Source organism: Rhinoraja longicauda, chromosome 3 (assembly GCF_053455715.1).
Source record: "Rhinoraja longicauda isolate Sanriku21f chromosome 3, sRhiLon1.1, whole genome shotgun sequence".
Taxonomy (NCBI): domain Eukaryota; kingdom Metazoa; phylum Chordata; class Chondrichthyes; order Rajiformes; family Arhynchobatidae; genus Rhinoraja; species Rhinoraja longicauda.
The window spans coordinates 29,702,227-29,726,510 of record NC_135955.1 but is presented as its reverse complement, the minus strand read 5'-3'; the positions used below and the strand labels follow the sequence as shown (position 1 = coordinate 29,726,510).

General features: G+C 43.0%; 1 protein-coding gene across 1 annotated transcript in view; it reads left to right on the top strand.

Moving 5' to 3' along the window:
* Window positions 1–24,284, top strand: part of pgm5 (phosphoglucomutase 5) — a 117,871-nt gene that overhangs the window by 67,943 nt on the left and 25,644 nt on the right. The window contains exon 7 of the mRNA XM_078396898.1: window positions 12,423–12,538. Within this exon, the coding sequence (XP_078253024.1) occupies window positions 12,423–12,538 (116 nt within the window). The remainder of the gene's footprint in view (window positions 1–12,422; window positions 12,539–24,284) is intronic.

Below are 24,284 nucleotides of genomic sequence, written 5' to 3'. Positions count from 1 at the left end.
GGCTGCCTTCAGGTGTCTGTCTCATCGCTGTTCTCATGGTGGAATAGACTTCCATCCAAAGCTCATGGACAACCATCTCCTGGTAGAGGATCTACTGCCACTAGTATCCTCTCGGCTGCTCTGTGGCAGTACATCCTTGATCCTGGGTCAAAAGTGATCATGGATTTTTTCAGAGGCGGAATGGAGGGATAGGGAACACATGCGGGCAGAGGAGACTAGTTTAACCTGGCATTATGGACATTGTGGGTCGAAGGGCCGATTCCTGTGCTGTACTGTTCTATGTTCTATGTAACAATTTGAGTTGTTTAGTACACGTACGTGCTGTTGAAGATGTGATGGGGGAGTGGTCCATCTTCATAACCATGGCCTGTAAGGGATGAGATGGGCTTCCTTCAGATGCTCCTTGGAATGTCTTCTGTTGTACTCCACGATATACAAACCATGACAATTTTAAATAGAATTGCAGACGGGGCATGTTCTTGACCGGCTCCCATTTTCATTTCAAACCAGACCTCACTGTCATCAACGCTGCATGTAAAGTGGAGCAGAAGCCTTTGTGGAGATTGATTGTGTGAAGAGGGATTCCACAGGACCTGTCCTGTAAATGCAGCAAAAGCCTTGTTGAAGTTCATGAGGTTTAGGTAGAGGTGTCATCGCCATTCTCAACGTAGTTCATTATGTTTAATTGATGAAAGAGCTGATCCGTTCCCTTGAGCTGTTTCTGAAACCTGGCTTTTTTTTTTTTTCTCAGAACAGCACCATCTTTGATTTAAACTGGCCAGAGTCTTACATAATGTTTGTCATGCTGCAGATAAGAGTGTAATAGGAGGAAAGGTATCGCCAGTGCTTTTTTTGTGGACAAAAAGGTGTCGGTACACAGGTTTAATAAACCTATATATCATATGGGAAACAAAATAAAATGTACCGGCACGTACAGCCATAAAAAGTGCACATTATTACAATCACTGAGTGCTCCTTTCTTGGGTATCTTTGCTACAAACTTTATTGGACCTCTCACCTGGGATTTGTTCCTTTTCTAAAACGTATGTGAATAGAGGGCTAGGATAAATTCTATTAAATCAGCTCTCACCATAAATTTTGCACTGATATTGTCCTTGCCCATTTTAACAATAGACAATAGACAATAGGTGCAGGAGTAGGCCATTCGGCCCATCGAGCCAGCACCGCCATTCAATGTGATCATGGCTGATCATTCTCAATCAGTGCCCCGTTCCTGCCTTCTCCCCATACCCCCTGACGCCGCTATCCTTAAGAGCTCTATCTAGCTCTCTCTTGAAAGCATCCAGAGAATTGGCCTCCACCGCCTTCTGAGGCAGAGAATTCCACAGATTTACAACTCTCTGACTGACATTTGTTTTTCTCATCTCCGTTCTAAATGACCTACCCCTTATTCTTAACGGATCCATTCACCTAGATGCTTTCATCTGTTGGGCTGTATGCGTTGATATCAGCATCTTCAAGCTCTGGAATGACTGCTTCCTCTGGACATGGCTTCTTGTTCAGCAGCTCTTTGAAATCCTCAGTGCAGTGGACTGTTTTCTGAGGGTGGCCTTGTTTGTCCCTGATGAGTATATTTTTTAACAGCCACCATTTACGCCAGTAATCTGGGTCACCTTGTTGATCGCTCCCTGTTTGCCAGTTGCATTGCTGTTTGTGTGGCATAGGGTCATTTGGCCATTCCTATAATCCCATGTGCCCTGCTCTACTGCATGTGCCGTTTATCCTTTAAGCCCTTAGAATGTGTGCTTAGCTACCTTTTCTTCAGGGCTTGTCTAGTTTCTAAAGCATTCTATGCACTAGATGCAATCCATCTCTTCCTTTCTTGTTTCACATCATCAAAACAAGTTTCACAATTTTGTTTATAAATTGCTCTTGTCTTACTTGTTTGTCAGCTATGTTTCCCTCCTCTGGTTTGTTCTTAAACTACAAAGTGAAGACTTTCTGTATTTCAGAGTGCGCTAGTTCATCATTGTCATGTTATGACGATGTTTGGTGGATACACACTTCTCAGACTTAATTTGATGGAGGTTGCCAAGAGGCATGGTCCCTGCTTGCCTTCTCACTTTCACATCTCTTAGTGAAGGTGCCCATTTGCTATTGATCATCAGTCTAGTTCTTATCTCTGTTAACAGGTCAGTTCAACATGCTGAAATAACATTCATTTTGCCGAGGTCAACAAGTCTACTTCAGTTTTAAAACACAATGTCACGTCTGCAACTTCCCATTGCTCTATTAGTGTTGTTCATCTTGGCATACGTTTCTGCCACGGTGAGTTAGGTGATGATGGGACGCATTGTCCAACTCTACCTATGGTGTGAGGTAGAACTTGCGCTTTGCTTCTTCCTCGCTGTTATTTGGCAGAGTGTCATACTGAATCAGGTGATGTTGCTTTGCCTTTGAACCGGGCTCTCATAAGCCCATGGCTGATGGGCTTCAACTCAATCTGGAATCACTTCACTTTCTTCATGAAAATAGTAACAAAGTATTGTCGATGATCCATCCAGAGTATAGCAGCATTATCCAACATTATTGGAATGATTATCCAATCAGTCTGAGGAAGGGTCCCGACCCAAAAAGTCACCAATCCATGTTCTCCAGAGATGCTGCCTGACCAGCTGAGTTACTCCAGAACTTTGTGTCTTTCTCTGTTTCAAAATTATCCTGGTGCTGTTGTTAACCTCTTTGATCCTTCCCTTCTCCTCTCACTGACACCCTGGATGTAGACTCAAGTTGTAGAATCTGATCCCTGCTGTACATTTCCTGTTTCATACATTGTTTCAACGTTCAATAACCAATGTTGGTCTTTGTCTTGATGTTGAGCACCTTTGTCTTCATCCCAGTAACAACCTTTCAGCTTTTATCACCAACAGTCATTGGAGTCATTGACTTCTGAAGGCCAGCATGCATGTCAGCAGACAGTTTCCTTACCTTTGTTCTCATGAAATTACTGTGGTAACATGCGGTTACAGTGGGCGGCACGGTGGCGCAGCGGTAGAGTTGCTGCCTTACAGCGCTTGCAGCACTGGAGAACCGGGTTCGATCCCGACTACGGGTACTGTCTGTATGGAGTTTATATGTTCTCCCCGTGACCTGCGTGGGTTTTCTCCGAGATCTCCGGTTTCCTCTCACACTCTAAATTCGTACAGTAATGTAGGTAAATTGGCTTGGTGTATGTGTAAATTGTTCCTAGTGTGTGTAGGATAGTGTTAATGTGTAAGGATTGCTGGTCGTGCTGGACCCGGTGGGCCAAAGGGTCTGTTTCCTCGCTGTATCTCTAAACTAAACTAAACCCTGTGCCTCACTCCCCAAAATGTGTGGGCTCTCTTCCTCAGTCCAATGCAATGTGTTTGAACCTGCCAGGAACAAAAGCAGAGATCTAGGGGATAATTAGAGGACACAATGAGAAGGCATAACACCAGAAGAAAGACACACACATACACATGTACACAGAAACACATACAATACAAATTATATTCTATAAAATACTATTGATCCTTTGAGGTTCTCAAAGGTGAATTAAAAATACATTTTTCTTTACCAAATTTGTTTTTGAAGATGAGCACATGGAAGCTGATTAATATGTTACAAGGTCTATTGGAAAATTAAGGTTTCTTTTCCTGTAGACACAAAACATTTTTTTCTTTAATTAGGTGCAGCAAGAGTTAAGAAGCAATCCAGTGATGAACTCCTCGTTAGAAACCCATAGTCAGAAATGCCATATTCTTAATATTTTTAATATTAAAAAATTAAACACACAAATTTAGAACAAAAAGAGGTGGTGGAAAATACGCAGGCACCATCCATGGAGAGAAAAACAGTTAGCATTCAGGTCAATGATCTTTTGGCAGGACAGGGTAGTAAGAGCTAAGGTTTAAATGCTGATGCACAGAGGCGGAGGGAATGATGGAATAAAGGGTCTGGCAAAGTGTTGAAGGCAGGAGCAGTTACAGAGGATAAGGGATGGAGTTGCAAGGTTTCAATCGATAATAAAGAGAGAAGAAACAGAAGATGGCATTGTACGTATATCCACACCTTAAAGGATCACAGCAGTTCAAGAAGGCAGCTCACCCACAGCTTCTAAATGGGTAATTAGGGAACAACAATTAAATACAGGCTTGGCCTACGAATCCCAAATCCTCAGAATGACTAATAATAATGAATTCTGCCTTTAATAGAGCTGTATATGGTTCAGGAAACGTTACTGCTGCATACTTCCCAGGACAATGGGAGAGGTAGTTGCTCTATCATCTTCATGTGAGACGGTGTGCCAGTGTTAGAAAGACACTGGAGATTGAGAGTTATCTGTAAAATAGTGGTATTATCAAGGGCTTTGGAACTTATGTGAGCAACGGAGTTAGGATATATATCAGCTGTGATCCTATTGAATACTGAATCTGGCTCAGTCCAAGAGAATTGCTCTTGTTCCTATGTTTATTAGAGATGCTAAAATTGTTTAAATAGAAACAGATTTTGCTCATTTATTATTCTATTCAATTTGCTCTGGCTTCAGTCCCCAGAGCCACGGTAACAGCCTTGGGCATTATTCGACTAGTTGCATACCTCTGCAGAGGCAGAAATTGGGCATCATAAACCAAATCCAGATTGGTCAGTTTTCTGCTACTGGCATTAATAAAATTCTACCGAAAACTCTCCCAACGTTAAAATGGCATCAGCCATCGTTCAAGTCGTCTTTCTTAACAATTATAATTAAAAAACAAGTTTCAGATTCCATTTCAGAAATAATATAGCACATAATCCATAAATAACATCAGCCTGGGTAATTTTCGCGAGAGCACTGTATTCTCCTCAACAATTTCTCATCTCCTGTCTCGTTCTTTTTACAATCACCTTAAATCTGTATCCTAAAGAATGCAAAAAAGATTTACAAGGATGTTGCTGCGTCTAGAGGGTTTAAGTTATAAAGAGAGGCCTGTTGGGCTGGAACTCTTTTCCCTGGAGCATAGGAGGCTGAGGGGTGATTTTATAGAGGTTTATGAAATCACCAGGGACATAGATAAGGTGAATAGCTACAGCCTTTTCCCCAGGGTAAGGGAGTTTAAAACTAGAGAGCATAGGTTTAAGTTGAGAGGGGAAAGATGTCAAAGTGATCTGAGGGGCAACTTTTTCACGCAAGGGGTAGTACCTATCTGGAATGAACTGCCAGAGAACGTGGCAGAGGAGGGTATAATTACAACATCTAAAAGACGCTCTGAGAGGTACATGGGTAGGAAAAGTTTGGAGGGATATGGGCCAAACGCAGGTCAGTGACCAGCTTAGTTAGGCAACTTGGTCGACATGAACAAGTTGGGCCAAAGGGTCTTTTACAGTGCGGTACAGATCAAAGTGCTATGACTTTTCTGTCACTGCAATCATTTACTTATTTACTTTAATCAAAATGCCTCATGGCTTTAAACACCTCAACTAAATCTCCCCTTAACCAGTTCTGTCTTAAGGAGAATAACGGCAGTTTCCCCAATGCATCTCTCACTATAGAGCGTATGAAGCATTGGAATTGGTATTAGTTTATTATTGTCACGTATACTGAGATACAGTGAAATTTTAGTTTAGTTTAATTTAGAGATACAGCGCAGAAACAGGCCCTTCGGCCCACCAAGTCTGCACCGATCATTGATCCCTGTACACGTGATCCCTGTACACATTCAATATGATCATGGCTGATCATCCAAAATCAGTACCCTGTTCTAGCTTTTTCCCCATATCCCTTGATTCCATTAGCCCGAAGAGCTAAATCTAACTCTCTCTTGAAAACATCCAGTGAATTGGCCTCCACTGCCTTTTGTGGCTGAGAATTCCACAGTTTCACAATTCTCTGCATGAAAAAACTTTTCCTCATCTCAGTCCTAAATGGCCAACTCCTTATTCTTAAACTGTGGCCCCTGGTTCTGGACTCTCCCAACATCGGGAACATTTTTCCTGCATCTATCCTGTCCAATCCAAAGCAACCTTCCACCATTACCCTCTGCTTCCCTCCATGCAGCCAATTTGCTATCCATTCAGCTATCTCTCCTTGGATCCCATGCGATCTAACCTTCCAGAGCAGCCTACCATGCGGAACCTTGTTGAATGCCTTACTGAAGTCCATGTACACAACATCTACAGCTCTACCCTCATCAACCTTTTTGGTCACGTCTTCAAAAAAATCAATCAGATTTGTGAGATACAACCTCCCACGTACAAAACCATGCTGACTATCCCTAATCAGCCCTTGCCCATCCAAATGCTTATATATCCTATCCCTCAAAATACTCTCCAGTAACTTACCAACTAAAGATGTTAAGCTCACTGGCCTATAGTTCCCAGCATTTTCCTTGCGAAAAGATGTACAATATTTGCCACCCTCCAGTCTTCTGGCACCTCTCCTGTATTTAAGGACGACTCGTAAATTTCAACCAGTGCTCCCTCTCATCCATGAAAGGCATACAATATGATGTCAAGCTGTGAGAGGCATTTTTTCATTTAATTCATCTTTTGCATGAGGTTAATGTTCAGTGGCACATTTACAGGGCACTAACTTTGTGTTTACATTGCGATTATCTGACATAAGAAATCCATCAGAAACTAAAATAAAATAAAATAGAAACATTGAATGTCAGAGCATCATACAGGCCAGATACAGGTCTTCTTGCAGCCTGCTGTTTCCATGCCGGCCATCTATACTAGTCCTAGTGACCTGCATTTGGTCTACAGCTTTTTAGGTAGGAAATAAAAGTGAAAACAGCTTTCCATTCTTTCAATTTAAAAATAAAATTCATACACCAGTTTTTTGCAAGAATGCTGCCAAAGTAAATGTGACTTTGAGGTACTTCAGCAGACATTGGGACTGATGACCAAAGGCTCGATGGAGGTGGTAGAGCTAACAAATGTCTAAACAGAGAAGGGAGAGGCAGTAAGGTTTAGTCCCAGAGTTTAGAGGTAGCCACCAAATGAAAATGGGGAGACAAATAAATGAGAATTAGATGAATACCGATCCTGGAGGGTTGGAGAAGACCACAGAGATAGGGAGGGACTATGTCATGGAGGGATTTGAATGCCATTTTGAAAGTCAAGACCTTGCCAGACCTATAGCCACTGTAGGTCACTGTCCACAGACATGGAGGGTTCACATGAGTTACGAGACTGGGCAGCGGGATTTAGATGAGCTCAAATTCATGCTACAGTAAGTGCTGGGACACAAATCCTATCATTCCGTGGACAAGGCTCTCAAGTAGAACCAATGCATTGAGCCAATATATCACTGTTGAAGAATGGAGCTTTTAAATTAAGGCTTAATCATCCTCAGCTGCTGTAGCTCCACCATACAGCCAGACCTGGGGATGTTCACTGATGGTTGTGCAGTGTTCAGTTCCATTCACAGTTTCCTAGATATTGAATCAACCTGCAGGTAAAACATTTGGACAACATTTAGGAATGGGCTGATAAGTAGCAGGTAATCTTTCATTTTTAAAATAAATGTCATTCAACTAAACAGTATGCCGGAAATGTAAGACAATCGATACATTCTTTAGTTACATGGTATCAAGTCGATATATTCATAGTGTCATCCATTCCATTTACAAAGTCCCAAAGCCATTTCCGCAGCATTTTAAACAATATACCCTCTGTGTTTAGTTTAGAGAAACAGCGTGGAAACGGGCCCTATGGCTGACCAGCAATCCCCGTACACTTGCACCATCCTACATACTAGGGACAATTTTTACTGAAACTAATTAACCTACAAATCTGTATGTCTTTGGAATGTGGGAGGAAACGGGAACCTAGAGTGAACGCATGCGGTCACGGGGAGAACGTACAAACTCCATACAGACAGCACCAGTAGTCAGGATCGAACCCAGATCTCTGGTACTGTAAGGTCACAACTCTACCGTTGCGCCACTGTGCCGCCGTTGTTGGGCTGTGTTCGCGGGGCTGTTACACTAGGCCCTGCCTCTCAGTGCCAAGTGGCCACAGGACCTTAGATTGTAGTTCCTCCTCTCACATAGCATTTGCATTGGCTGTGCCAAGCTTCAGTGCATCCTTCAGCATGTACTCCTGCAGGCTGCAATGTGCCAGATGCCAGCAATCCCTTATGGAATTCTCATTACACTTGCTCATTAGAGCAACAGGCTTCAAGCAGACCAAAGTGCATCTTTCACAGAGTTGATGATCTTCCAGCAACACTTGATGTTTGTCTTGGCATATGTCCCTGCAAACTGGCAAGGAATATTCAACAAGAGAGCAACAGATCACCCCTCTCTGACTATTACTATCACAGGACCCCAACCGTCAATATCCTGGGGACGTTGAACTAAGGGCACAAGGACAAATCAGACACTGGGCCTTGTCTCCTCTTTATTTTGGCCTCACGTTCTTGTTTCATTCTATCATCAGCCTAATGGGGATCTCGCCTCACCTTTGCCTTCAGAGCTGCCCGCTCGCTCACGCCACACACTCACCCTAATCCACAGACACCCACTGACAGACACTCACAGTCTCACACATGTGAGACACTCCTTCCACCTCCCCTGCCCTCTGCACCACCACCACTCCCACTTCTATTTCCTAGAATTGCCCAGGATTAATCTCGTCCATATGCTGCAAGCAAGATCTCTTGACCTGACTGATTCTCTGTGATGTGGAGCTGCAACAGTTGGTGATTGACCAAATGCGTCCTTCAAAAAAAAACATCAAAATGTCCAGAAATGTTTTTGGTCTAAACAAAAGCGTGATTGTGGCTCTATTAATGAATAGCGTCCAAATTATCGGTTGATATTGTCAAACCTGACTGTTTTCTGCTAAAATTAAACTGAGAGGTGACACTTCACAAAAGTTTGAATGGAGGTTTTAACAAAACAAAGAGAAGCAGATTTTGGTTCCACTTGCCAAGAGTGGACTAAGTTCACTTTTGAGTTATGTGGAAATAATAAAAATCAAAACATTTCTTTTATCCCAAGTCAGGTCAGAAAGGGCCACATATTGTAATTTCCTCCCGCAATGATTTAACCCAACATGCAGTGCATTAAGGTTTTGCACTGCCAATATGTGGGTTGCTTTCTCTAAATCAAATATGATCAAACAACACTGGACCTTCCAGGAATGTTGCTAGATTGTTGAACAGAGTGAAGGGGTGGTGTTTGTGGTGTTTATTTGTGTGTTATGAGGAACAATGGGATGAGCAGACATTGGCCAATTTCACCTCCGAGGTCAGAGAGAGATTTCTCAAGGGTTTCATCTCCTTGCACTCAGCAGTTACAACTTGTTTTTTTATATAATGTCCTTAATATAGGAAAACATTCCAAAGGAGTTTTGTGGTAATGTTATCAAATAAAATTTGACACTGAACCTGACCAACAGATGATCAAAGGGTTGGTGACAGAGATAGATTTTACGAAGCTTATTAAAAGAGGAACGTGAGGTGGAGAGGAATATCGAGACCTGCTCTTCCACCATGCGCCACTCATCCAGACAGTGAGTGTAGAGCAGTATCGAAGATCTCCACTGATTCATCCAGCCAACCAACTGTACCATTAGTGCTGGCTGTACCCAGGGGTTATTCTGATGATCAGACACCTTGTAACTGGACTGCTGCTTACAGTGGGGTTGTTGCACATTCTGGCTCCTCCGAGGGCTATTTTATTTAGCCCCCTAAGTGGTTGATTGAGCGAAGGATACAGCAAGCAAACTGGTCCCCCACCAGGTCCACACCGACTGTCGATCACCCGCTCACATTGCTTCTATCTTATCCCACTTTCTCATCCACTCCCCACACACTAGGGTCAATTTACAGAGGGCAATTAACCCACAAACCCGCACGTCTTTGAGAAGCGGGAGGAAACCGGAGCGCCCGGAGGAAACCCACGCGACCACAGGGAGAACATGCAAACTCCACCAGGGTAGCACCCGAGGTCAGGATCGAACCTGGGTTTCTGGTGCTATGAAGCAGCAACTCTACCAGCTGCATCACTGTGCTGGCAGACAGTGTGATATGATGTATGCAAGCATGGCAACGATGCAGGAGCTGCTGAGTGTCCACTCTGAGGAGAAATGTTTCATCTCTGTAGTGTTAGAATTTGGGTCACTTGTCCGATCTCTGATTTCAACTCAGCACTTAACTTCCTACGGCAATGGCAAGAACAAAGGGCATGTGGATACAAGTCAAGTCAAGTCAAGTCAAATTTATTTGTCACATACACATACTCGATGTGCAGTGAAATGAAAGTGGCAATGCCTGCGGGTTGTGCACAAAAATAATTACAGTTACAGCATATAAATAAAGTTAATAAGTTACTAAACATAGCACAAAAAGTGTCGACAAAAATTTAGTCTCTGGGGTTATCAAAGTTGACAGTCCTGATGGCCTGATGACTGCACTTTGAATGGCCACTCTGAACGGGCAACATTTCCACCATAGCAATGGAAAATTCTCCCTTTTGTTGCAGTGTTCATTTAATCAGAATGATTTCGCATCTCAATGAGATTTGGAACAGATGGAAAGAATACATGGATCACCTCCTGTGGTGAGGTGAGGGAGCAATTAATTCTGTGTACTCAGAGGGGAAAGCACATCCAAACAGCAGGAGGCTCTACAGTCCCTTGAGCTTGTTTCAACATTTAATTAGATAATGCCCCATGCACATCTAAAATCCATGTACTTTACCTTGATTATGTAAACCTCAACACTCTTTGTCCATTGAAAATGCCCTTCTCCATTCGAAATGTTCTACTGACCTCCAGCTCAACAGCATTTTGTTTGAGGGATTGTAGATTTGTATTGCTCTTTGTGTGAGGACGTGCTTCCTGGCACAGCCGATCAACAGCCTGCGTCGAATTATAATACGATGTCCCCTTTACTTGTGGAATTGCTTTCTCACTTTCCTCTCCATCAGCTATTACATGCAAAATAATTTTGTGGTGGCATGGTGGTGCAGCGGTAGAGTTGCCGCCTTACAACGCCAGAAGCGCGGGTTTGATCCTGTCTATGGGTGCTGTCCATACGGAGTTTGTACGCTTACCCTATAACTGTGTGGGTTTTCTCCAGGCTCTCCTGGTTCCTCCCATACTCCAAAAATGTACAGGTTTGTGTGTTAATGTGCCTTTGGTAAAAATAGTATACTGTCCCTCCAGCAGGGATTGCTGGTCTCGATGGGCCGTAGGGCCTGTTTCTGAACTGTATACCTAAATTAAATTAAACTAAACTCCTTTAATCATGAAACACCTCAAAATAATTACCCTTTATCTTTAGGAAAAAAACTACAGATGCTGGTTAAAATCGAAGGTAGACACAAAAAGCTGGAATAACAGTGGGACAGGCAGCAGGTAGCACAAGTGACGTCACCTATTCCTTCTCTCCCGAGATGCTGCCTGACCCGCTGAGTTACTCCAGCTTTTTGTGTCTACCCTTTATCTTCCCTTTTTTGTGATATATAAATCCATTCATACTATACCCATAAAAGCTATTTTATGTCATCCCAGTTGTAGAACACACGCCATGTCCCTCCAGTGACTGAGTTCTGAACTGCAGTTTGTAAACAATGGCAGGAGCACATGTAGACTGTCCATGGAGGAGGGTCTAGCTGTTTACAGAGAGTGCAGAACAGATACCTTAGTGGCCAATATTTATTTGTAAATCAACATCAATAATTATTTTTTGCCAAGGCTTGGTTTTGGCCAAATGGCTGCTGTATTTTCTACATGGTGACTGACTTCTTCAAAAGTACTTCATTGGCTGTGAAGAGAGTTGGGATGTCCTGAGATTGTAAAAGTTCACAAATCTTTTTATTATAGTCACTGTTGTAAAATAAAATGCCTAGCAAATAACTTGAGTATAGCAATGAATAATAACAAGGAGATAATCTATACTTTAGGTTGGTTGGGAAATTAATGTCGTTTGAGACACAACAAATGGGCAGCATATTGGCACAGTGACAGAGTTGCTGCCTTACAGTGCCAGAGACCTGGGTTCGATCCTAACTACAGGTGCTTGTCCGTACGGAGTTTGTTCCTTCTCCCCGTGACCGTGAGGGTTTTCTCTGGGTGCTCCAGTTTCCTCCCACACATCAGATAAACAGGTTTATAGGTTAATTGGCTTCTGTAAATTGTAAAGTTGTCCCGAGTGTGTAGGATGGTGCTGGTGTATGGGTGATTGCTGTGTGTGACTGGTGGGCCAAAGGGGCTGTTTCACTAAAGTCTAAAGTCTAAAAATAATTGCCTGTGCTTCAAAGCACTGACAAGAGGATTTTCTCCCATTTAATGCCACTTCCAAAGACAGCATCTCTACCAATGTAGTGCTGGGAATGTTCGCTTTGTCTTTGTGGCTGAGCTGAAACTTGTCAGCTTCTGATCCCCTGGTTTATATTAACCATTCCTTTCACTAAAGCTGCAATCCCCTTGTTTTGCTTTTGCAGGGTGGGAGAAGCCATGAAGATACCAGTATATGAAACTCCAACAGGTTGGAAGTTCTTTGGGAATTTAATGGATGCTGGAAAATGCTCTCTCTGTGGGGAGGAGAGCTTTGGTACAGGTAATGCACACCTTCGCAACCATCGTAATAAACCCATGACCACAGGGTGTAAAACAACACGGAATGAATTAAGAAAGAACCAGACCAGATAGCTTATGGAGCTGGAAGCTGGCACTTCTAAGAGTGCAACACCTCCTCAGTACTGATCTGGAAGTGCAACTTTGGATGGTAAATGGAACAGGATGGACCTCCATACTCCAAACCTGGTTCAGTGCTGTCAATTCCATTTACTTCTGTCCCGTCGTTAAGGAGTTATCACTGTAAACAACTACAATGATACTGAATTCGAAACAGCCCATCACACTGATGCATCTATGCATAGTTTTCTTAAAAACAAGCGAATACATGATTTCAAAGAATATCTGTGGTTTTGATTTTATTTATGAAAAATGCTGCAGCCCTCAGAGTCCCATTTGCTGTGCGCCTGTTTGTTGATGCCTTATTCATGGATGTCCAGAGTGATGATGTAGGGTCAGGAGGAGGAGTACAGGAGGTGGCCATTCGGCCCATCGTCTCCGTGAACTCACGCCAACTGCCAGTCTGTTTAACCACTGAGCTCTTTCCTTTTCAACCACATGCAGCATCTTGTTGTTTAGAAAATATATCAGCTCCCTTCAGAGTTAACTGGTGCCACCTGCTACAACTGGTGAGATATCAGTGCATTGAGTTAAAACACCAATGTGAAGGATAGAACCCAAATGGTCAGAAATTAATTTACCACCGCCCGCCCTCTCCCGTTCCATCCCCAGCCATTGTCAGTGTTAGTCAATGCAATCACTTAGCGAGTTGCATTGAAGTTGGATGGGCTGCAGTCAATTGGAACTTACTATTTCCTACTTTGGTGCCCAAACTTGAGAGGCAGTTTGATTTATTTAATTCTAAAACGTTTTTCCGAATGTCAGAAATGAATTGCGGTCTCTCCACGGAGAAAGTTGCAGATGGAAGTTCTCTTGCAAAGACTTTTGTAAGGGCAAAACATTCTTTGTGGCTTGAGGCACAATGACTGTGTAAATCACTGTGAGCACGTGAGGAAGGGGAGGGGAAAAGATGCGTCAGTGGGGAAGCAAGTTTGTTCACACAGCAGCTGCTTTTAATTCTGTGAGAGGCAATGTTTCATTGACTGGCTTTATTTGGCAATATCCTGTCAGTGGACCTACAGGGCTGCCTGCATTGCTGCACTACAGAGTGCAGTGGTTTACTTAATAAAAAATAATTACTTTGCACCACATCGGATACAAAATGTTCTCATGAATCAAAATGTTGATGGGGAGGTGAATCCTAATATATATATATATATTTATATATATAAAATAAAAATCCATGACTTTACTATTTATATGTTAATTAAGAAATAGGCTGCTTGACAAGTTTATTTTTCTCTCACATTCTTTCATTACATCAGGATATCCAAAAGTGCTTCATAGCCAATGGAAGTGTTATAACCTATTAATTTATCACTCCACATAAAGGGAGTGATGATGATCAATGTGTTGCATTTTAGTGATTTGGTTGAGAAATTAGTAATGGGCAGGGAAGTTGCATCCTTAAATTAAAATGGCAGCTCAGGCCTTGTATCTGATGGAAGGCACCCCAACAGTGCTGCAGTCCCTCAGTAGAAGATCGCCTTGTCAGTTTGGATTAAGTGCTGGAGTCTGTGGACTGGGATTCAAACCACAAACATGCGGACTCAGAGGGGTGTGTTACCACAGAGCCCAAGCAATGATGGAGTGTGTGGAGTTATGCTGAACTCTGTAACTGCAGAATTATGCCAAACTTGTGTCAGGAGAGTAGATCTGTATTCAGAATTGCTCTACTGGTGTTAGTTCTCTCGAGGGTATGTCAATTTTTGCAAGTTATCTAGACTGACGTGAATACTAAAGGACCAGTCCCACTTAGGCGATCTTTTTGGCGACTGCCGGGGACTGTCAAAGTCGTAGCAGATCGCCAAACTTTTCTTTTACCCGACGACAATGACCATGTTTAGTTTAGATTAGAGATACAACGTGGAAACCGGCCCTTCAGTCCACCATGTCCACACTGACCATTGATCCCCCATTCACATTAGTTGTGTGTTATCCTACTTTATTATCCTTTCCTTAAACACTCAGGGCAGTTTTACAGAAGTCAATTAACCTACAAAGTCATCTAGTATATATGCTTAGCTACAAAAAACTCATACTATTTTTAACCCCCCCCACCGAACTTTGCCATTTGTTAAAGCTGCCAAGGTTTCTCAATGGTTCTTATTTAAAAATTAAATAATTTAGAAATATAATGTACACATTTTTAAAAAACACTTCAAAGCACAAAATAATCACAGACGTTGAAGTAAATTCAAATAATTAGAAATATTAACTGAATGTACTCCTATCTATTTTCTTTGCGGTTGTGTAGGAGCCATTGCAGTGAGTGTATAATTGGTGTATAACTGAGAGTTCTTGTGCTCTGCAACCTGGAAATCGCTGACAGAGTTCAGCATTCTGGGTTTGTGCAGGAGTCCCAAAGCCTGCAGGAAGTTACAGCATTAGCCAAGCCATCGCGAGGATTTTCTGTCGCGGCTATAGTGCTGATATGTGGTCTGGATCTCTAGCCCATCCTAGAATACAGACGTTATCCTCATGTATTTAAAAGGGCTGTCGAGGGACAATACTCAATATTGTAGGGCAATCAGGCCAAAACAAGGGAGAAGGGTAGTAAACTGATTGGCTTTGTATTACCATCCCAGAGTTACATCAATATAGAATTCATACAGCACGGAAACAGGCTCTTCGGCCCAACATGCCCATGGCAACCAAGATTCCTCATCTATGCTAGTCGCAGCTGCCCAAGTTTGACCCATATCTCTCTAAACCTTTCCTATCTATGTACCTGTCCAAATGTCTTTTAAAGGTTGATATAGTACCTGCCTCAACTCCCTCCTCTATCATCTCATTCCGTATACCCACCAGCCTCTGTATGAAAAAGTTACCCCTCAGGTTCTGATTAATTCTTTACCCTCTCGTTTTAAACTTGTGTCCTCTGGCTTTTGTTTCCCTTCTCTGGGTAAAAAGGCTCTATGCATTCACCCTGTCTATACCCCTTATGATTTTATACAACTCTATAAGATCACCCCTCAGTCTCCTATGCTCAAAGGAATAAAGTCCTAGCCTGCCCAACGTTTCCCTATAGTTCAGGCCTTTGAGTCCTGGCAACATCCTCTTAAATCTTCTCTGCACCCATTCCATCTTAAAGACATCCCATCGCAGGGTGACCAAAACTGAACACAATACTCCAAATGTGGCCTCACCAACGTGTTGTACAATATCTTTTAATCATGGATATGTCAGCTGAATATAAACTCACCTTCTGGGACAAACCTGCAACTCCAGTTCCATTCAATCATGTTTACAAGTCCAGCAGTAAATCACTGGTTTATTTCTCTGCTGAAATTAAAGAAGAATTCTCAAAACTACCCCATGGTTGTCCCAGTGACCATTCTGAAGGCTGTGTTACATTTCCAGACAATTACCAATAGCTCCTTGCAATTCTCTCATACCAACAGAGGAAAAGAAAGAGATTAAACATTGCACTAAGGTAGTCAGATCTGTTATAAAACTCACAGTCTGAAAGCATATCAGTAATTCCCAAATCCTGCTCCCCTGATAAAATAGCACATTAGCTTTGACTGTACGTTTAGGTTATAAACTGGTACGAGCGAGTTGCCAATAACTAATGCAGTCTTCTAAGAAACCATTGGAAGCATGCCAATAATTCTGTAAAATCAGCCTCCGATTTCCCTCTCGTGAACCCCATAAATCTTAAGGTTGCCTCAAGATGTTTTTCAGCATCCATCATTCTGAGGTCATTACAGAAACTTCAGCACAAAAAAAAAGAAATTTTCATTGTTTCTGTCTTCTTTATCCCTCAGCTGTTATTCATATATGAGTTGTGGTTGGTATTGAGATATGAGATAGGATACGCCATGGATCATTCCCATTGTTGAATCTGAAAGTGAGCTATCTGATGCACCACCACCAATTCTAAACCATTTCTGTTTTTAAATCCCTTCATGTCCACAACCACTGCCATCTCCTTTGATACTCCAAAATGTTTGTCCTCCTCTAATTCCCATGTCCTACTCCCTCTGATTTTATACTCCCTCCAATTGATAGTTGTGCCTTTAGTTGACCAGTCCCTAACCTTTGGAATCCACGTTCCTAAATCTTTCCTCGGCTATCTCCACCTTTAATATATCTCTTTGACCAACCTTTTAGTCAAGTGTCTCATTCTTACCATTTGTGATTAGGTGTCAATTTTTTCATTGCTAACATTCAAATAAACTTATTGGGAAGTTTTTAAAGTAGATTAAATACACTGCAAATTGGTACTGGAAAGGCAGGCAGTGTTGCATTTGTAAGGGGTTTCTGCGCCGAGCTTTCGCCCGACCTAAGGTCCCCGTGCCTTGCTCTGATCCCTTGACCAGGCCGTGCACACTGGTTCCCCGTGAGTGGTTCGACCCACTCACCCCCTACGGTTCTAGACACTGGACTTAGATGCAGGAGCGTTTATAGTGCAGAAAAATTCAACCAGACCAGATTTGAAGACCAGGGTTTAAATGGAAAAGGCTTTTATTGAGCGCTTGGGACTGTTGTCCATGAATACTTATACACAGTTCTAAACGACATATGCATCACTACACGAATACTTAGACACAGTTCTACTAGACATTTCTTGGCTGTAAGATGGGGAACGTACGACACATCGCAAACTTGACCAACACATATTCATTTACACACCCACGTTTATTCAAAACACCCTCCCCTCTACACTAAAACTATGTCCAGGATGTACAGGATCGGGGTACATGCTCACCATGGGGCTATTACTGGGGTTATTGGCTGTTCGTGCTGCTTCTCTGCTGCTTTCCGTGAGGGTCATGCTTGTCCCCTGAGTTTCTTCCTTCCGTTTCTTGCGTTCCTGGCCAGTCGTTGCGAGCGTTGCTGTCCCTGCTGCGAGCGTTCCTGGCCAGCCGTTGCGAGCGTTGCTGTCCCTGCTGCGAGCGTGTCTTTCTTGCCTGTCTTTTCGTCTTCCTCCTGGCTTGCGTTCCTTGCAGGTTTTCTTGCAGTATTTCTTCTTTTTTCCGACTTCTGCCTTGCATTTCGCTTCTTCTTGCCTGTCTTTTTTTCCTCCTGCATCCGTTTGACTTGAGTTTAAAACCCAAAAGTCGTGGCCAGTTATACTATTCTGACCCGTCCTATCTCCCGCCAGATCTTGGGATCTCTTTGTTTAAAAGATATGTATTGAGTTTTCTCTCTGATCTGCGCTTATGTCCGGGGGTACCGGGGATGGCCTGACGGTGTTAATTGGTATTTCGTTGCGAGGTGATGGGTTTAACTGGTTTCCCATCACCTACCAGGTAGTTTTCTATGGGCTATTGTGCCCCCTTAACGAGATTAACTGTGTAGGTCGGCTTGGGGCATTGTGAGTATGCTGATGTCAGCGCCCCAGTGTCTGGACTTTGACCTGGTTTCGCAGGTTTCTGCATGGCCAATACCCATCCATTGTTCTGGCCGTGGCTTTGCAGAAACCTAGAGACTGGGCTGTAAGGTTTTTACTTTTGTGGCTGGTCACGAGGTCCTGCAGCCATCTTAGGACCCACAGATTGTGACATTTCTTGGTAAACTGACCGCAGCCTTTCTCCGCTATCAGCCCCAGTCTCCCGTTTAAAATGTCCAAACTGCAGCTCTTTGGTTTGCTGTTGATTGCAGAATGAGGGAAAACTTCTCAAATCTTACAATTGGATATCATAACTACTTTTCCAATAGGTTTTGATTACAGGAACCAAGAAATATTTCTGCAGTTTTAGAGGGGATTGCTGAGATTATAAGCAGAGCCTTGTGCGTTTGGTTCTCTGTAGCTAAGCATGGGTGTACCTGCCACAGAGGGAGTGATTCATAAGAGAGGTCCCAGCAATGGTGAGTTCACCATTTGAGAAATCACTAGAAAGGCTGGGACTTAAATTCTGTCAAGTCTAGAAGAAGGAGAGCTGATCGTATCAAGATGCACAAAATTCTAAGAGCTCGACAGGTCTGATACAGGGGAGGTGTTTTTTTTCTCCTGGCTCAGGAGTCTAGGATCAAGGGGCACTGTTTCAGAATAAGAGGTGGATATTTAGAACTGAGATGCAGACATTCTTTCACTCTGACGGTCGAGAACCATCAGAATTCACCACCCCAGAATGCTGTGGAGACTTAGTCAGTCATTCATTCAAATCAGATGACTGATGGGTTTTTGGACATTAAATGAATCAAGGTATACGGGGATAGTGATGGAAAATTAGCCTTGAACTTAATGAATGGCAGGGCAGATTCAAAGGAACAGAAGGGTTCCTTTTTCTTATGTTTTGGACATCTCCTTTAGGGCATGCAGATGTTGTCGTAGAACATTTCTCCTTCTTTCTGATCATGTTCAATGCAGTGTTAGGTGCTTACCGTTCTGAATGGGGACTATCTTCATAATTTCCATTAATTGCCACTGATTGGGGTGCTACCGATTGCCTTGTGACTTCAGGAATTTGTAACCTGCAAAGCTGGCAAGCTGCACCTGTTCCAACTGAAATGGAAGAGCTTTTCAACTGTTCGGTTAATCAGCTGACTGGGTGCCTGTAACCCACTCAGGTGTCTCGTTACAAGGTCCATGTCTGATTTCTACCCTCTTCATCGTGTTGGTGATGCATGCCAATGTGAACAGGATAATGCCTGCTGAAGATGGGTGCAATATGAAATAAACATAGATCAAATCCCCTTGCAAGTTGGAAGCTTAGAAAGTTGAAGCATTTTCATCTGCCACTGTTCCTGCAGCACAAACATAAAGAAGATATTTTGTTGTTAATAACCCGGAGGTTCCTCTGTGGATCACACCACAATTCTGACCTGGGGATACATTGTCCCTTGTCACTGCGTCTGAGTCCTGGGACTCCCTACCCAACAGCACTGTGGAGCAAGGCAGACTGCAGAGGTTCAAGAAGGTGACTCCCTGTTAGTTAGTGAGGAATGATAAATGCTGCTCCTGCCAGAACTGTCCACATTCCATGAATGAACAGCAAGAAAGTTGGATGGCAGGTCAGCAGTCTGACAACGTGGAGGCAATGGATGTCAAGGGAGAGGATGGGGTGGGAGAATTGTTCCACAACAGCGTATGTATGCACATTAATCTCATTAAGCTAAGGTCTAACGGTTGAATATTCATTGACACTGTGCCTTTAGCATTGTAAAGTATGCCAGGGTATATCATAGGTAAATCATGAGACATGAGGAGATGTTAGGGGAGGTAACCAAATATTTGCTTTCTGACGGTTTTAAGGAATATCTTTAAGAAAGGATAACACATGGAGTGGAGAGATTTAGTGAGGTGTTTCCAAAATTTAGTGAAGTAGTTAAAATCAAGGATGGCCAGTCAGCAGAATGAAACATTTTGGGTGTTCTGAATTCAATTAAAATATCCATTTACCAGTACTTAACAGGATGTTCTTGTTTCCTTTAACCAGCAGAGCAAGTGTTATAATCACTACCCCACGCATGCCTGAAAAATGTTCATATAAATATTTGGGAGTTGGTGCTTATTTGGCGGAATTACTTTTGCAGATCTTGACGCCTCTCTGGCAGCTTGAAATGAATGCTGGAATGCCTCATGAAAGTCATTCTTCGCCTATAAAAGGATGAAAGCTGCCTCTTAACGAGGCACAGTTTCCCAGTGAAGGTTGCAGGCAGCCAGCCAGCTGTTTGGTGGAACTGTTGAAAAACTCTTCCATTTTAGTTCGGAACACTCCACAGACCGCTGGCTTTGCAAATATCAATTTCCTGAGGCTATGAGGTAATGCTTAATACCCGAGCAGTGGCAATTAATGGGCATGAACTGAAGAGTCATGAAACAGAGCTGCAACAGTCAGTGCTGAGAATGAACGTCATTAGAAGGAGGAGGAGATGTTTCACTAATTGAGACTACAACAGGCCTTTAAGGCCAAGTTAAGAGTCTACATTTTTAAGAATTCTGAAAGTTGATGAATACAAGATGGTGCCAGAAACTAAAGTGGCAACTTTTAGTTTTGTTTAATTTACAGCTACCGAATGGAAAAAAGGCCATTTGGCCCATTGACTCCATGACGACCATTGACCACCCACCCACACCAGTCCCACGTTATCCCACTTACGATCCACTCCTTACACACGATGGGCAATTTACAGAGTACAATTAACCTACAAACCCGCATGTCTTGTAACTATGTTCCCTTGCTTGTCACTCTCCTACTATGTGAATACGTCAACGTCTACCCTGCCGAGACCCCTTAGAATCTTATATATATTTGAATATGGTCACCCCTCATCCTTCTAAACTCCAAAGAATGTAGACCCAAACTTTTGAGTCTTTCTTGTGGGGGCAGCCCTTCTCCTCACAGAAATTAGCCTGGTGAATCTGCTTTGCATTGCTTCCAATGCTCCTAAGCTAGATGAACATACAAGGGGAGCCAGGTATAGAAGGAGATAGTGGAAGGTCAAGAGTGAAGGGAGGAGGTTCACATGGGGCAGAGAACTAGCAAAGAATATTCAGGCCAACTGATCTGATTCTGGGCTATATTTTCAATGCAATATCTATCCCAAGTTTGCATGTTCAAAATAGTCTTTTCAAGGCCAGATTATAGAACTTTTTTCCACATGTTGAATCCAGCCGACGATCTTCTCCTTTCATGGAGTTTCCTTTCTGCATTATATCCTGCCCAAAACAATTATATCTGGTGAAAAAACTTGTTTAAAAGGAATTACTTGCCTCAGCCTCTAATACATTGTTCTGGGAATTTTGCTTGTGAATGTTCCTTTTGAAAGAAAACAAAGTGTCAGCAAACTTCCAGTCTCACTGGGAAGGATACTATTTTGAGAAACAAATTTTAATTTCCTGGTAAATCTTTGCTCTGAAACACAGTGACCAGTTAGAGCACATCGTAAAAGGCAGCATTGTGATAATGACCAAATGATCTGTTCTTTTAGCGGCATTGGTCGAGTGATATATATTGGGTCAAGATACTGGAAATAACCCTCTCCCCCTTTTCTTCTTCAAAATAATGCCATGGGATATAGGACATAGAAAATAGAAAAGAGCAACACACGAACAGGCCCTATTACCAACAATGTCTGAATGAATGAATGGATGAATGAATGAATACTTTATTGTCACATGTGACAAGTCGCAGTGAAATTCTTCGCTTGCATACCCAAAGGGCGCTGACAAAGTTACACCGTATCCGTGCCAGGTCCCCCATTGTTCTCCCCCAGTCCCCACTCCCACCCCCCTGTTCCTTTGTTCCTTCCCTCGGCAGCGGCATCCTCACTTCCACGTGGTCCATCCTCGTCCAAAGATGCCAAGATCTCACCTGCCTGCAATACCCTTCCATTCCCTACATTTCCAGGATATCCCGCATATCCATGTGCTTATCTATAAGCTTCTTAAATGCTGCTGTTGCGTCTGCTTCTGCCACCACCCCAGCAGTGTGTTCTGGGCACCCACCACTCTGTGCAAAAAAACTTGCCCTGCACATCTCCTTTAAACTTTACCCCTCTCACCTTAAAGCCATAGCCTCTATTCTTTGACATTTCCACCTGGAGACAAAGGTTCTACCTGACTGTCTACTCCGGCTAGATCTGTCAGGATTTTATATAAGTCCATCAGGTCTCCCCTCAATCTCTGGCATCACAGAGAAAACATTCAAAATCTGCCCAACACTTCCTGGTAGTTAATACCACTTAATCCGAGCATCATTCTGGTTAGCCTTTTCTGCACCCTCTCCAAAGTCTCCACATCCTGCCAATAATGGACGACCAGAACTGCACACAATACTCCAAATGCAACCTAACCAAAGTCTCATAGAGCTGCATCATGATTTCCAGTCTCTTATACCCAAAGAAGGTGAGCATACCACAGGCCTTCTTTTCCGCTCTCCCTACTTGTGTTGCCACTTTCAGGAGGCTATGGACCCGGACCCCAAGATCCCTCTGCTCACCTACACCTCTAAGGGTATACCGTATACCTTGCCCTTGCATTTGACCTCCCAATGTGCAACACCTTTGTTGTCTGCACCATTAGTCACAAAAGAGAAACTCCGCCGAGCTGTTCTCAGTCTGCTGATCCCATGCTGAGGATTCAGTTGGAAGCAGCGACACATGTTGCTGGATATATTGGTTTGGATTCTTTTTAGAAAAGCTCACCGCCAAAAATTGTCATTTGCATACTTGCTGCCCTTGCACGGACCGTGGCCATATATCCATTGACAATCTGGCTGGCTTGATGATAGGACCAACCTGACTGGTGAGGGCTTTGGAGAGAGCAAGGCGTTTTTTTAGTAACCGGAGACCAAAGTGTTATCAACACACATGAGTGCATGTGTTTTTATTTAATTGCCATCCTGCAATTGACTCACAAGGAATCCCGTGGATTTCTTAATTTCCCTGTTTACCTCAAGTTAAGCAGGTAATTGATACCATTGCCCCAAACGAGAAGCAGGAAAGGATTTTCTCTAAGACACCACAATTAAGCAGCCATCAACTGCAGGTGCAGTCTGCACTTACATGTGCTTTGAATTGCGCATTTCTCCGACACTGATTAAGTCCAGTATGTTGTTACGAAGCAGACCTGATAATGCACAAAGCTGTCTTCCATTAAAGGGAGCTTATCTGAATACAATCCGGCTGCGGCAAGGAATGACCCTGCCTCATTTAAACTCAAGATGTTCTCAATAAAAGATCTCCCATCTCCCTTCACCCATAAATCCAGAGTATGTCAAACGTGTTTGCTCACCGTTCATAGCACTGGATGTTTCTGTTCCCTTGCCTGTGATTGCTCTTTCTCCTTTCCCCTGTTGTAAATTGGAGTGAAAGGTAATTGGATTCAGTGGCAATGGGTGCTCTTGATTTTGACCTTTTCTTTTGTGTGTATTTGTATTGGCCATGGCCCATTGGATTGCATTCATGCCTCTGAGGTAGGGACAGTCAGCATAGCTTTATACGTTGGAGATCATATCTCACAAATCTGATGAGGTTTTTGAAGAGGTCATCAAGAGAATTAATGAGAGCAGGGCAGTGGGTGTTGTCTGCACAAACCTTAGTAAGGTCTTTGACAAGGCCCCGCATGGTGGGCTAGTGTGGAAGGGAAGAATGAATCCAAGGTGAGCTAGCCAAATGGATTTAAAATAGGCGCTGCAGAAGGAGTTAAAGGATTACTGTAGATGGTTGTTTTTCTGTTTGGAGGCCTGTGACCAGTTGTGTGCTGGGTCATCTGTTGTTTATTATCTACATTAACGATAAAACATTGGGGGAAGGTTGGCCAAGGAATGGCAACTTGAATTTAACTCAGACAACTGTGAGGCATTGCATTTTGGTGGGTGAAATCAGGGCAGGACTTACATAGGCAGAGTAGAAGAGGTCTCCAACGCCTTGCCTCATTGCAAAATTGTGAGCTATATGTGCCAATACTACCTTTTATTTTCCAACAGCTCTGTCCACAATTTTCCTTTCTCATTGTATACAGAAAGGTGAAATTCCAAATAACTTTGATTTCCAGTAATCTGCTTTTACCTCTGAGAATAGTATGTGATCTTCAGCTGACACTCTAAGAGTGTCTAAGAGTAATGGAGTGGTTTGCTGACAATGGTGTTATCCTTCAGATACAGTTCAACCCAAGCCTTCTGCTCTCTCATGTGGATAGAAAATGTCTGTCCTTC